This window comes from Anser brachyrhynchus, assembly GCF_964034855.1.
Source record: "Anser brachyrhynchus genome assembly, chromosome: 1".
In the NCBI taxonomy this organism is placed as follows: Eukaryota; Metazoa; Chordata; class Aves; order Anseriformes; family Anatidae; genus Anser; species Anser brachyrhynchus.
The window spans coordinates 116,226,673-116,240,484 of NC_137694.1; the positions used below are offsets into that span (position 1 = coordinate 116,226,673).

Genomic DNA, 13,812 nt, shown 5'->3' on the forward strand with positions numbered 1-13,812 from the left:
AGACTTCCATTCAAAAAGTTCGTATAAGAGAGAAGCAGTAGCAAGCTCCTCAACTCCCCTTTGCCCAAGGCCAGTTCTTATCAGTGACACTAATAAGTCTAACTGTTCTCCACAAGTGGTCACCACGTTTGTGGCAGTCTGGCAGTCTGGTGCCATCTGAGTCCCTTACTGGAGTCACACCTGAGTAGAATCATAGAATCATTAAGGTTGGAAGAGACCTTCAAGATCATCTGGCCCAACCATCCCCCTACCACGACCATCACCCACTAAACCATGTCCCTAAGCACCACATCCAACCTTTCCTTAAACGTTCTCAGGGATGGTGACTACCACTTCCCTGTGCAACCCGTTCCAATGCCTGACTACTCTTTCTGAGAAGAAATGTCTCCTCATTTCCAACCTAAACCTCCCCTGGCACAACTTGAGGCCATTCCCTCTAGTCCTATCACTAGTTATCTGTGAGAAGAGGCTGACCCCCAGCTCCCCACAGCTTCCTTTCAGGTAGTCGTAGAGAGCAATAAGGTCGCCCCTGAGCTTTCTCTTCCCCAGGCTAAACAACCCCAGTCCCCTCAGCCGCTTCTCACAGGACTTGTGTTCCAGGCCCTTCACCAGCTTTATAGCCCTTCTCTGGACATGCTCCAGGGCCTTGATGTCCTTCTTGTAGTGAGGGGCCCAAAGCTGAACACAGTACTCGAGGTACAGCCTCACCTCACAAGGGGACAATCACATCCCAGGTCCTGCTGGCTACACTATTCCTTATACAAGCCAAGATGCCTTGGGCTTTCTTGCCCACCTGCCATTTGAACTGACCACGCCTCCAGCCATCTGTGCCCAGCTCTCACCAGGACCTCTCATGACACTGGTGGCCTGCTGACCAGCACTTCCATGCACACATCCCAAATGGCATGCATCCCAGCTCAGGAACTCCCTCATACACACTCTGGAACCTTGAGAACCTTGCAATTGGCTCAGCACCTCCCTGCTGCTGCCATTGCAAGTGAGATAAAACGTCTCTGATCACTCCTGCTATAAAGTGTGTTCTCCAATGTGATCTGCCACCCGCCAGCTGTACCTTTTATTTACCTTTCCTACCAGTGGGATCTGAGTACGATAGCTACTGCCCACAGACTTTTCTGAACCTCCCACATGCACCTCTGACAAATTCAAATTTAGTTGTTTTCTACAAATTGGGAAGCCCAGATAGGGATAAATGTGTAAGGATGTATTTAAATCCACCTATTTAGCAAAGCATTTAAGCGTATATTTCTATGAACTTAACCTCAGTGGGAGAGGATTGTATGCTTCTGTGCCTGATTGAACAAGGTGATATGTCAGTGCACACGAAGCACTTGCTCAAGTTTGATGCTGTTGATGCTGAATCAGTATTTCAATTGGTTGAAAATCTACAGCTCTGCTTGGAGCCTTTTTTTTTTTTTTTTTTTTTTTATACAGGAAACCCCTTTGGCTGGACTGGGTTGAGTCACTGCTCCCTGAATGCAATTGTGCTTATTTGCAGTCAAAGAATGTAAAAATCACCAGTCAAAAGGGCACAGTATAAATGATCATTCATACTGAGTGAGTTACACTAAAATAGAAAAGAACCTGTATTAAATTCAGCTTCCTTGGGGGAAAACTAAAAGAGAGGGCTGAGAGATGAAGCTATGGACTACAGGGGCCAGAGGAGGATTCCTGGGTAGGAAATACAGATGAACAGGCCCAGAAATTAATGATTCCCTTCAGAAGAAAAGTCATGAAAATCTTACTGTTAAGAAGGAACTGGCAGAAACTAAAAGAAAATTAAAAGGATCAGAGACTCCTGAGTACAGAAGTACTTCTGATTGGCATTCAGGAGTCAAAAATAATAAACACAGCATGTCACAAGTCAAGGTGATTTGACATTGTTGATATCAAGGCATATTTTGATACAGATGGAATTTAGATTAAGATGCAATGGACTTAGGGCATATTAAAATGTATTAGAATGGAAGATGGATTATGTTTCTAAAGGCAAAATAGACTGTATTTTGTTGGTGCCATGTATATCTATATATACAGTTATAAATACAGAAACTCACCCCTTAGAATGGATGGTAGAAGAGGTAGCAGATGTCTGTCTCACTAAGTTTATTTTTAACCTGGCAATGACGTTTTTTACTTCGTGAATTATTGTACTTTCTTATCATGTTAGAACACTGTTCTGTTTTTATTTTTATTTTTATTTTTTTTAATTATTTTTTTTTCCAGTTTACATGATGTATCAGGTCTGGCTGAAAAACTTTTCTGTACCTATACAGTAAATTATTAGTGCCAGGCTTCTAACAATCAGCTTCTGTGCTCAGGTATGGTACAAGTGTAGTCAGGCCCTTAGAGGGTTCTTCCTTCACACTCCTCTTTGGCAATTGCACACTAAGAAAGGGGAAATAGCTTTCAAGCACAAATTGAATTTAAGAATACTTTAAAAACTCCAGTATAATCACGTTAAGGAAAGCTTACGGAGTGTGCACAAGTATAACTTGAAAGAAGAAAGCTCCCAAAGCAGTACTGTAGACTGCAGGGAACTTTAGCCGTCTGTGAAATAGATGGTAAGTGGAAGAGAAAAAGGACCAAACCTGTGAAAATGGCCAGTCAAACCACCCAGGTGACTTTATCTGGGACTCCTCTGGTGCTGCCTTAGGCAGGAAAGTAGAAAAGCCAGGCAACTTTATGCAGCCATCACTAAAATGTCTTGTTTCATTAGTTACCTTGGGCCTCGTCAAAGAGCACAAAGTTCCACACCCTGGGGAAAGCATCTCCTGAGGAAAGAACATTGGGCTCTTTTAAGGTTTGCTGGCCTGTGCTTTCACTCTGAGCATCAAACAGCTGATGATGATCCTGAGTAGCCTCCACTTCATGAAATGTAACAGAAATTTTTATTTTATCAGGTCTTCACATGGCACCTGAGATTTCTTCGTATTGCCTTGGCATAGAATGTGCGTATAGTAGCCATATCTTGAGATATGGCAGGTTGGAAGGAGCTAAAGTGCAGCTTCTGTCCAATACTCCTTCGTTGGAGATAGGTGACTATTAATGTGAGCAGAGAGAAAAGCCATTTTACTACCCAGAGCCCTTCCTCCTCCTTTTCACAGTCCACAGCTTTTCAGTGAGACAGATTCACTACTTTCCTACTTAGCTTCAAGATGGGGAGCTAGGCCTCTCTGTGTTTCCTACAGCCAGCTGCCTCTCCCTCTGGCATGCCATGGCTTAACACTCTTAGCTTCTACTGTGCGTAAAAGACAGGAACAGTCAAAATTTGTCAGGGATCATGAGCTGCATTTATCCTTCTCGCATACTGGCTGATACTGGCAATGAGATTACAACTCTGCATTGATTGTCCAGCTAAAGAAGACCTACCAGCCTTGAATTCCTTACAAATTACCTCCTGGAAAATGTTACACAATTTAAAATCATCCTAAGGGTTTTCTGTATCTCAGGTTCTGAAACCCCACCACTGATCCGGACAGGAGAATCCCTTAGGCATTGCACATGGGAGGTAAATAAAGCATTGAAATTTTTAAACTAAAGATCTCAAAATCCTCTTTACTTTCCATGTGCTAAAAAGGGTAAAAAGAAAAAAAAGTCTCTTCCTGCCTTGTTTTTTTTATGTCCCAGTGTGTGAACACATACATCAGTTGCTCCAGGCACAAGTTAAAAGAGGGGTTGAAAATACAAAACCTTTAATGGATGTCTAGACTCAGAATCATTCCCAACACCTTACTATTATTGCCCATTTATGGGAACAAGATTGGTATGCCCACATTAATTCAGCAGCACATTCCTCCACATTTTCTCTTGTTTGTTTTACTCCACACAAATGAAGATCTCTAGCTACTTTACAGACATATAATTAGACAGTTCCCTACCCTGTAAGACATTTTCTGTGGAGATGTCTCAAAAGGCATAGGACTGAGGCATGATTTTTATAGGAAGAAAAAAAACAATTGACCACAAAGAACAAATTAAAGTAATAGTTAAAAAATGAACTGCTAATTCAACCACATCTTCAATGGAAAATTCATATTACAATGAAAACACCAGCATATTTCTTTCTCCATTGTGAGTTTAACTTGGAATGTCACCACGGCTTTAAAACTGGATGAAAAGCAAAGAGTTTTGGAGTGAGAATTTCTAGCATCTGTTTTGCTATGGCAGTGCTACAAGTAAAAAAAAAATAAAAAAAAAACTTGTGTTAAAAGATAGCTGAGGATGTTTGGCTCAGTATTCTGACCTTGATCTTCATGTTGATGCTACGAAAATCTGATCACTCTACCCTAATACATTTTTTCTTAGCTCAAGCTGTTCTTTCACACTTTCTAATAATTTCTGGTATTGCTGAGAGACATATCCGTGCACCCAGTATGACAGTCAGGTCTTGCTTTTTTACAAAAGGCTACAGGATGTATAGTTTGAAAGCTGTCAAATTAAATGAAAATTATGCTACAGTTTAAACTGACAATTGCAATCCCTAACTCCCTTGCCTAGTGCTAATTCATTCTGAGATAAAGGACTGTTCCAGCACCTTCTGCCACAGTGGTGCTCGCTCACCACTGAATTGAATGACCTTCCATTCAGTCCCTATGATAATGGGAAGATCCTGGTGGCTTGATTCATGGAGGCATGCCAGTGAATGAGCCACCAGAGAGGATTTGTCCCCACAGATTTATAAGAAGCTAGTCAGATCCTCAGTTAACCTCTGGACCCGAAGATGGATGTCAGAACTGTGAGGGCAATTATTACCTAAGGGTAGGAATTCATCCTAGCTTAATGACTCCCTCAATGTGCCTTTTCAGGATTTTGCTCACCAAGAACAGTTAAAAAATAGCCAGAATATAGTTCATATATAATAGGAAACTAACTGATGTGTTAAACATTGTTCTTGAGTCAAAGAATATGATACCACGGTGGCTTCCACTGCATCATGGACAGATTTTGTGTTAGCACACTGTAGGTTATCTGACAAATAAGGATTGCATCTTTGTCCTTGTGATAACAGAATTGACTGTTCACATGCTTTCACTCATAGGTTTTACTATTGGATTAATGTCTTCCAAAAGACTGACATAGTTTTTGCTCTTTTCAAAACATGTCGTGGTTTTGTCAGCAACAGTACTGTAAGACTTCAGTTGTCTGTTGAAGCCTCTTTTATCTTCTTGAGTTTGCTTGCTAGACAAAAGGAAGGGATTTTATATCAGCCACTGCAGTTAATGGTTTTGTCAGAATGTCTTCACAATGTAGCTATAGTCTCATTACATGTATTTTTAGCAGAAAAAAATAAAATAATAATAAAAAAATGCCCAGTGACAGCTACAAGGAGAATACAAGCAAATAATAAGTTTTACATAAGAAATGGGTAATTTTTGAAGTGACTGGGGAGCAAACTGATTTGGTGGTCCATAATTTCAGCTGTGCATGTAATTCTGATCTGTTTGGATCAACTCATTTGATTGACAGCTCTGCTTGTACACCTGGCTAATGTATTCCTGTGGTAAACAACCAAACTGTGAGTTCCTGCCTAGACTAATCATGGAATAGATAATTTCTGTACCTATGCCACCTCAAGGTTAATATTAATGTCAGTGTGTATTGGGGATGCTTATTACACACTGACAAAATCAGACTTCCTCATAAGATGAGCTTGTGATGCCTTAATTTATCATACGGTAATTTTCTTTTCAACAGCCAGCTTGTGCAGGAGAGTGGAAGCCCAGGTTTGGTGCTCCCCCAGGCAGACTGCTTTTGCATGGTCTGGGCCTAACCCCAATGAGAGCCTTGCTGTACTGAGGATATCCATTCAGGTGTCCCACCTGTTGGTGGAGAGAATGTATCAGCTGATAGTTGGTAAAACTATAGGCACCATCTCCAATCAGTGCAAAAGGCTGGCCTAGTTCCCACAAAGAAAGCATATGTCTGTGCTCAGAAGAAGTCTGCAAAAAGGTTCTTTTGAGTGTCTGTGTTCCCAAGGGTTAAATTTTGGATACAGGCTTGCTTTCATAGTTTCCTATTAGCTAGATCTAAGTGGAAGATGTTTTGGACACCTAAAACACACTGTACACGAGGTCACAGATTACACTTTTGGATTCCACTTGAGCCAAGCACCTAAAATCTGGCAGTCTGGTGCCATCCAAGTCCCTTACAGGAGTCACACCTGAGTAGAATCATAGAATCATTAAGGTTGGAAGAGACCTTCAAGATCATCTGGTCCAACCATCCCCCTACCACGACCATCACCCACTAAACCATGTCCCTAAGCACCACGTCCAACCTTTCCTTGAACACTCCCAGGGACTGTGATGCCACCACCTAACTGGGCAACCTGTTCCAATGCCTCACTACTCTTCCTGAGAAGAAATGTGTCCTAATTTCTAACCTAAACCTCCCCTGGCGCAACTTGAGGCCATTCCTTCTAGTTCTATCATCAGTTATCTGTGCCGACTCCTAGCTCCCCACACCTTCCATTCAGGTAGTTGTAGAGGCACTCATGCAACCCCTGAGAATTGGCAACAGAGTTCTTTATTGCTGGGACACCTTGCAGGTGAGCCTGCAGGATGTCCATGGTGTTTGGCGGCCCCAAGCTAATGCTTGGGATGGAGCCTGTGCGACGAGTAGGGAGCTTGCCGGGCACTCCTGCGATGCAGTTGGTGTGCTCGCGTGGCAGAGAGCGAAGACATGCCATGGTAGTCAGAGGTCTGGTCTGGCCGAGGTGGATCCAGTTCCATTGGTTCCTCCACATCTTCTGGTGGATCTGGCTCCATGGGCTCCACAGTGTTTGGCAGAAGGACAAGCCAGTCCTTGCCAGGGACTGCCCAAAAAGGATGCCTTCCATTCGGAATGCTTTCAGGCCAGGGTGCTGAACCAGGGGGTCGTCCAGTTCCATGCCTAGATCCCATGCCACTGTCCAGTTCATTTCTGTGCCTGGGTTCGATGCTGCTGTCTGTTTTACGGCCATGGCTGGGTCCCACACTGTGTTCTGGACGACAGGCACTCCTCTGCTCCCCACGGCTGTCCAGCTGACGCTCCTGCCTTTGCCCAATGCCACCATTGTGCCACTGGGAAGGCCCAGGCCCCCTGTTGCTGTAGGGCTGAGGGGGCGGCCTGTTCCCCGCGTCGTTGCGGTGCCAATGGTACCGCCTGTAAGTGTCTGTGGGCTGTGCACCAGAATTCCCTTGGGCACTGGTGTCTGTTGTGCCGCAGGCACTACCCCTCTGTCGATGACACTTCTCCTTCATGTTAGGTGCATTCCTTCTCAGTGCTTCCTTGGACTGCATTGCTGTCCTCGCACACCAAGGAGGCCTGCTGCTCGCCTTGCTGCTTCGGCTCTTCTTCCTGCCACACAAGTTGGCTGTCAGAGTGCCTAGAAGCTCAGCGAATGGTGGGTCACCTGCAGGGGTCCTGTTTGATAGGCCTGGCAGCAAAGGTGGGGCAGTGGTGGCCACTGTGACCTCAGGAAGCCTCTGTGATGGAGTGGCCCACGCATAGCCAAAGGTGGCTGTCTTGGGAGTGGCCTGGAAGATGCCCTCACATGGAAGAAGGAGGAGGGTTGCGGGGGCTGAGGGCCTCTTTTTTGGGGCTGGCTCCCCTGGGCCATTTGGCTTGCCAGAGAGAAAGGCTGTCCCTCGGCCACAGGGACTGCCCTCCACCTCCCATCCTGTGCCCTGGGTTTATTTTTAACACTGGTTTTGAGGTAATTTCATTCTATCCTTTATGGAAAGAACAGAAGCAAGTTGCATCTTCAGCTCTAATTCCCATGTGCGCTTTGCGCATGTGCTTTCTGGTGTAAGCAGGCTGGTGCACATGGAAGTTACCATGTACCAAAATGACTGTGTTGCAATAAAAATAATAATAATAAAGAATAGGATGGTACCTACCACACAATGCTACGTGTAATAACAGAAAATTACTAAGATACAGAAACTCAGTACTAATATAAGAAATTAGCCATCTGTAATCGCTTCCATACTACTATTTTGAATCATCATAGAATCATTAAGGTTGTAAGAGACCTTCAAGATGGCCTAGGAATCAAAACCGCCCTCTCCCTTAGTACCCCTGGGTGCATCCCATCAGGGCCCATAGATTTGTGAGTGTCTAGCTTGCCTAAATAATCTCTAACCCAATCCTCTTCAAATAGGGGAAAGTCTTCCTCTCTCCAGATTTTTTCTCTTGTTTCTTGGCTTGGCATTGAGTGGGGGCTAACCTTAGCAGTGAAGACTGAAGCAAAGAAGGCATCCAGTAACTCTGCCCTCTCTGTATCTGCTGTCACCAAGGCACCCACCTCATTTAGCAGCACACCCACATTTTTGCTAGTCTTCCTTTTTCTGCTGATGAATCTGAAGAAGCCTTTCTTGCTGTCCTTGATGTCTCTTTCTAAATTTAATTCTAAACAGGCCTTAGCCTTCCTCATTGCATCCCTGCACTCTCTGACAGTATTCCAATATTCCACACAAGTGGTCTGTCCCTTCTTCCACATCATGTATGCTTTCCTCTTCTGTTTAAGTTTTCCCAAGAGCTCCTTGCCCATGCACGCAGGTCTCCTGCCCTCCTTGCTCAGCTTCTTTCTCTGAGCTTGGCGGAAGTAGTACATGAATATTAGACAGGTCTCCTGTGCCCCCTTTCCCTCTAGGGCCCTGTCCCAGGGGATTCCTCCAATTAGATTCCTGAATAGGTCAAAGTTAGATCTCTTGAAATCCAGGGGTGCAGTCCTACTTTTTGCCCTGCTTCCTCCTCACAGGATCTTGAACTCCAACATCTCAGAAATCGCTGCAGCTCATCTGGAGATCAAGGTTTCCTGTTTTTGTCTTATTGCTTTACCCCTGGTTTACTACAGACTGTGCAACAAGGTGCTCATTGGGGCTTTTCTGAAGTCTCTGACATCAGCAACAAGCACAACAGTGTTTTGGCTGAGATGGAAAAATAGGTGCCTATCTGCAAATTAAAGCTAGTTGAATGACTGACTTTTAGCATGGGGCTTTCTTTTCTGAGGAAAACAGTGCAAAGGCAGATCTTACCCAAATTTTGTTGTGAGAGGCAAGTGTGAGAGACTTCATTTTCCCCATCTGCACATTTAGATATTTTTTTCCTCACAGAGACTGGGCAAAACAATAACTGAGTCATCTAAGTCCTATGCAGAAGATACAACAGAAAGATCACAAAGATAGACTATCCTTAAGCAGTATCTGTGGTTGCCTTGTGGAGTGATAATCTCCCACCACCCCTTGCCCTCATACCCAACAGCTACTCTAACCTGGATGCCCAGAAGGAGTGATTGCCAGGATGTCTGTGGCATATTGCTTGCTTCTGCCTGGGGAAGATTATCACAAGTGCCAAAGGAGACAGAAGGGGATGGAAACCTATATAAACATGTACTGCATGAAATTCTGCACTTGTCATGTTTTGACTTTGACCTTAGCTCCTTTTCATTCCACTCACATCTCCCTAACTATGTCTGAAAGTGGTTTTGCTGCCAAATCCTCTTTTTTAATTTTTATTTTTTTTCCTACTGCTGAGATGAAAATCAGCATACATCAATGCAGACACTAATATGCTTTCATACAGATATTCTGCTTAATGTAACTTGAGGCACAAAATCTTGAAACTTAACCAAATTCCAAATTCTGCTGGCCCTGGCAGACCGCAAGCTCCCCGCCTGTCTTTCCTAAAAGTAGACTCAGTTTCAAAGATCATAATTTGGTTAAATTTGACACCTGAAAAACACAGACATTTCACATTTGAGTTTTCAATATTATTGTGTTACGCACGCCATTGCATTTCCATAGAACTGTAAACACTGATAAGGTGTTTCCAACAAAAAAATGAATGACTATTCATTTTTAGGATCAGCTTTGACTATTGCAGTGTACTGAAAGAAAGGTGAGTGTTTGTCTCAGTTCAGCTAACTAGATAGTAGGATACATCTCTGTTGGACAGCCAGCAAGCTCTGAGAGAGTGTACTGGAAGGGCTTTAGTCCAGCATCCTTTTGAGGAACCACGTTCCTGTGCATCTGTGTGTATGCAGGTCTGTGCACAGGTGAGGGAGCGGGGGGTTTACTCCAATGTATTAAAGTTATGGATGTTGTATGGATGTGTTGTTTTTTTTTGTTGTTGTTGTTGTTGTTCTCTTTACTATAATTTCTGTGGTAAATTGTTAGTCCATTTAATTTACAGTACTCATAAGTAATGCCAATGATATACTTCACTAATCCAGACGGATCAAAACTAAAGTTATACAATGTTCTTGGAATTTTAATATCAAGGATAAAAACACTAAAACTTTACAAAGAATCAACATTATACACAACCCATTCTTTATGTATTTAATTTATCTGCTTAGTACAGAGGCAGCATCTGTTTTCAGTGAGTTGCCGCTTTTTTTTTTCTTTTTTTTTTTTCCTAACTCAGCAGCTGGGATAAATGAAATAGTAGTCAAAGACCAATTTAACAATTTCAGGGCCACAAGTCTGCTGGAATGAGGGAAAGGGAGGACAGTTGAGGAGGACAGTGACAGGAGGAATCGTAACCTCCAGATGTCCCCATAATAACTTCCAGGCATACGGTCTCGTAATGTGTTATGTATTATGTTCCACAGTAGACTGCTCTATCTCTGACAAATTTCTCACTGTGCTGCTAATTCTTCTGTTATCCCTTCCCTCCCACAGTGCTGCAGAGAGGAGACGAGTGAAGGAGAGGTTCCTCTGAACCCTCTGCACTTCACCAATGCTGGCAGCTCTCGACAAGACATGGGCCACAATGTTACGATAGGAATAAACCTGCCTAGCTCTGCTCTGTAACTGGAGAGCCAAGCATTTTGGCCTCAAGTCACGTTCTTAAGCTTCTCCCTGGATTCCAGCTTCCAAAATACCAAAGTATAAATTCTCTTCTTTCTTCTTTGCTCTCCGATTCACCACCTCAACCTTCTCCAGCAGCTGAGAGCAAAAAAGCTACAGGACCAGTAGGGAACAAGTCTGACTAGAAGAAATAACAGAGCTGGGCAGAACAAAGGTGAGATGAGCTTCTCAGCCCTCAGCAGCTGACTGCCAGTGCAATCAAGAGATGCCTTCAAGAAGAGGAGATCCTGTTTGCTGAGTAAGACAAGGAGGAGGGACCAGGAGTAAATGGACTGGTATGGAAAGGTATTTGTGGGTGCATGGCTGAGTGGAGAGAGAGAGGGGCTGGAATGACTGACAACAAGGAATAGTGTAATGAGTTTAAATTGACTTTAGTCTAATGAAGAAAATTAATTGTGTTTTTAATCAACCCAATTTAAGTATTCAAGCTTTTACCACACTGGATTGTCCTGACTAGAATTGGTGCTATTACGACTGGGATAACCAAGTCTCTCTATGCAAGTATCCTTTGTAGTCTAGCATTCTCTATTAGAGGGTCTGAACCCTTCTTACACTTAGGTCTCTTCATACTGCTAGAGAGATGTAAAAAGAGATGAATGGAATAGAGAATAACACCCAAGATATTCTTCATTTCCTGCTTTCAATGGCTGTATGACACTATGGAGCACTTGCTACTGGTTTTCACCTTAGAGAGTGTTATTTGCTTTAGTCACGTCACATTAAAGTGGAGTCAAAGTGTCTGACTTCCTACAACCCAGTTACTCTACCTGTCACATCCACACTATGAACCAGTCCCTGAAGGGTGCAGCTGGTCCCCAGCAAGAGGATCCCTCTGCAAGAAGCTGGAACACTTTGGATGAGAAGCCCTGCATAAGTGCAAGATGATAGTGCTGATAGCATTCACTACCTTGTAGTTATGCATTGCAGGGGTCGGAGATGACTGAATGATCTCTGAAACAGTATTTGCAGTAACAGCTTTGCACAAAGAAGTCGCTTAGAGATAAAGTGGCAGTTAATTCAAAACAGAATTTCAGACTTAGCTTTGCCTTTTTCCCCGTCTTTGAAGGAAATGAGAGGTGACACAATTGGATTAGATACACATTTTAGGCTTTTCAGAAAACAGGATATTATTTACCAAAAAGATTGTAATAGTTCCAAGCTGATAAATGCAGTATATTTTTTTTGGCATGCATATCAATTCTTAAAACAAATATTATTTACAAGAAATTTTGTAGAAGCTCCTTTAGACTTTCCACAGTCTATTAGGTAAATATGGGCTTTGTAGCACTACAAAAAAATGTACATTTTTACAGAAGCTTTTTAAAGTTTGGCAACACCATCCAGCCCAACCCTCTTTATTGTATAACAAAGCTCTTGAGGTTCATTTTTTATGACTCAGTTGCCAAAGTCCACAAAACTTGTCCTACTCTTAACATGATGGTAAAAAAGTGAGGGAGATAGAGATATACTTTGATTGGCAAATGAGTCAGAAGCAGAGACGTAAAAATGAGAGAGTCTGAAGTGAATTAGCTCCAGAAACCTGGGAGGAACAAAGGACCCCTTCCTTCTCCAGCACCATGGTATCTGGGGTCACAGGAGTTGAAGATGTGTCTGGTCTACCATGGCAAGTGTGACCAGTTCATTTGTAGAAAGCACCTCTGCTTCCATGTGCACACATACACACAAAATACATATATTATCTAGCATGAGTGTGTACATACAAATTTATGTTTTACACACAGGTGCATATCTCAATGCAGATATAGATATAGACTACAGTTAACTTAATTGGCTTTCATTTCAGAAACCACTGGCAGCAAGTATGGTAGTTCTTCTGAAATGGACCACTTCTCTTGGCCCTCTTTTTCTAGCAGCCAGCTAGTTTCATCTTTGCTGGAGCTCTGTGAAATGCTTTATTTGCTGTGGAACTACAAATCAGGAAGGATTCACCTGCTTTAGAGTGTGTGCCCAAAACCAGAACTGGCAGGACATCTTGTAATGTGCTGAGTCCAAATACTGTTTTGCCAATGCTGGAATTAAATTGTCTCGCTCCATTTTGATAGCTCCAGATTCCTGGAGATTCAACTTATTGGAAATCCAGAGCGATTTCCATGGGTTAGGCCTGATGGCCAAGCTCCATAAAAATCAGAGTGGCTCACAGTGTTCTTCTGGACAGAGTGGGTGCCTTTTTGGCCAGCCTGTTTTGTCCAGCAAGATGGAAAGCCACGTCAGGGCCCACTGAATGGCCAGGACCAGATGTTGACTGTCGAGTGTTGTCCTTTTGCTGTCCAAAGTGAGCAAGTCTTCAGCAATCAGATGGGAAATCAAAGCTGTCCTCAGAAGCAGACTCACCTGTGTGGCTCTTTGAGCTGCCTGCCTGCAGTCTGTGTCCCTCATCTACACCTGGCTCAGTAGCAACATGTTGACGTTATTCAGTGGAAACCTTATAGATTCAATCAGTACAGAGTGCTTTTCTGCTTCTGTTCTCCTGTGGAAAGCACCTCCAACTTCCTGTGTCCAACAAGTACAGGACTATGCTAAAGGATAGCTCTTGGAGGCAGTCCTCTAGGGCATTTTTGGGTGACATTGCAGGTTACTGATTTGCAGTGGTGAAGAAATCTCACTACAGATCATCTGGGAAATATTTGAGGAAGCAATACAAAAAAAAAATAAAGGAAATTATTGGACAGTACACATAGTTAAAAGCAGTATAGACAAGCAATAAACCAGGGCAATGTTGGGAAAATGTAAACAATCAAATTCTAAAGGAAAACAAAAGAAGTGAAAGTATCTTGCAGAAAATTAGCAAATCACCCCAAGGCTGGACAGGCAGAGAAAAATCTAAAGGAGGATCCAGAAAATGAGGCACAAGAGCAGTATGCTAAAGGTGAATTTCTGTGGAAATACATTTGGGTCAATGATAGCAGAAATTAGT

The 13,812-nt window shown here is 43.0% G+C and overlaps 2 protein-coding genes across 5 annotated transcripts in view; one reads left to right on the top strand and one right to left on the bottom strand.

Annotated features, from left to right (window-relative positions):
• Positions 1-6,608: 6,608 nt before the first annotated feature.
• Positions 6,609-13,812, bottom strand: part of LOC308187701 (uncharacterized protein) — a gene marked incomplete at its 3' end in the record, with an annotated part of 34,395 nt that continues 27,191 nt past the window's right edge. Inside the window, exon 2 of the mRNA XM_080575907.1 lies at positions 6,609-7,359. Within this exon, the coding sequence (XP_080432033.1) occupies positions 6,609-7,301 (693 nt within the window). The 5' untranslated portion in view covers positions 7,302-7,359. The remainder of the gene's footprint in view (positions 7,360-13,812) is intronic.
• KCNJ15 (potassium inwardly rectifying channel subfamily J member 15) overlaps positions 10,705-13,812 on the top strand; it is a 37,887-nt gene continuing 34,779 nt past the window's right edge. The window contains exon 1 of one of the 4 annotated variants that reach the window (XM_080594533.1): positions 10,705-11,115. Coding sequence is in view for 2 of the 4 variants with exons in the window: in XM_080594541.1 (XP_080450667.1) it covers positions 11,155-11,162 (8 nt within the window). In the remaining 2 variants the exon portion in view is untranslated. Of the gene's footprint in view, positions 11,163-13,812 lie in introns of all 4 variants that reach the window. The other 3 variants (XM_080594546.1, XM_080594541.1, XM_080594542.1) reach the window with 3 other exon arrangements.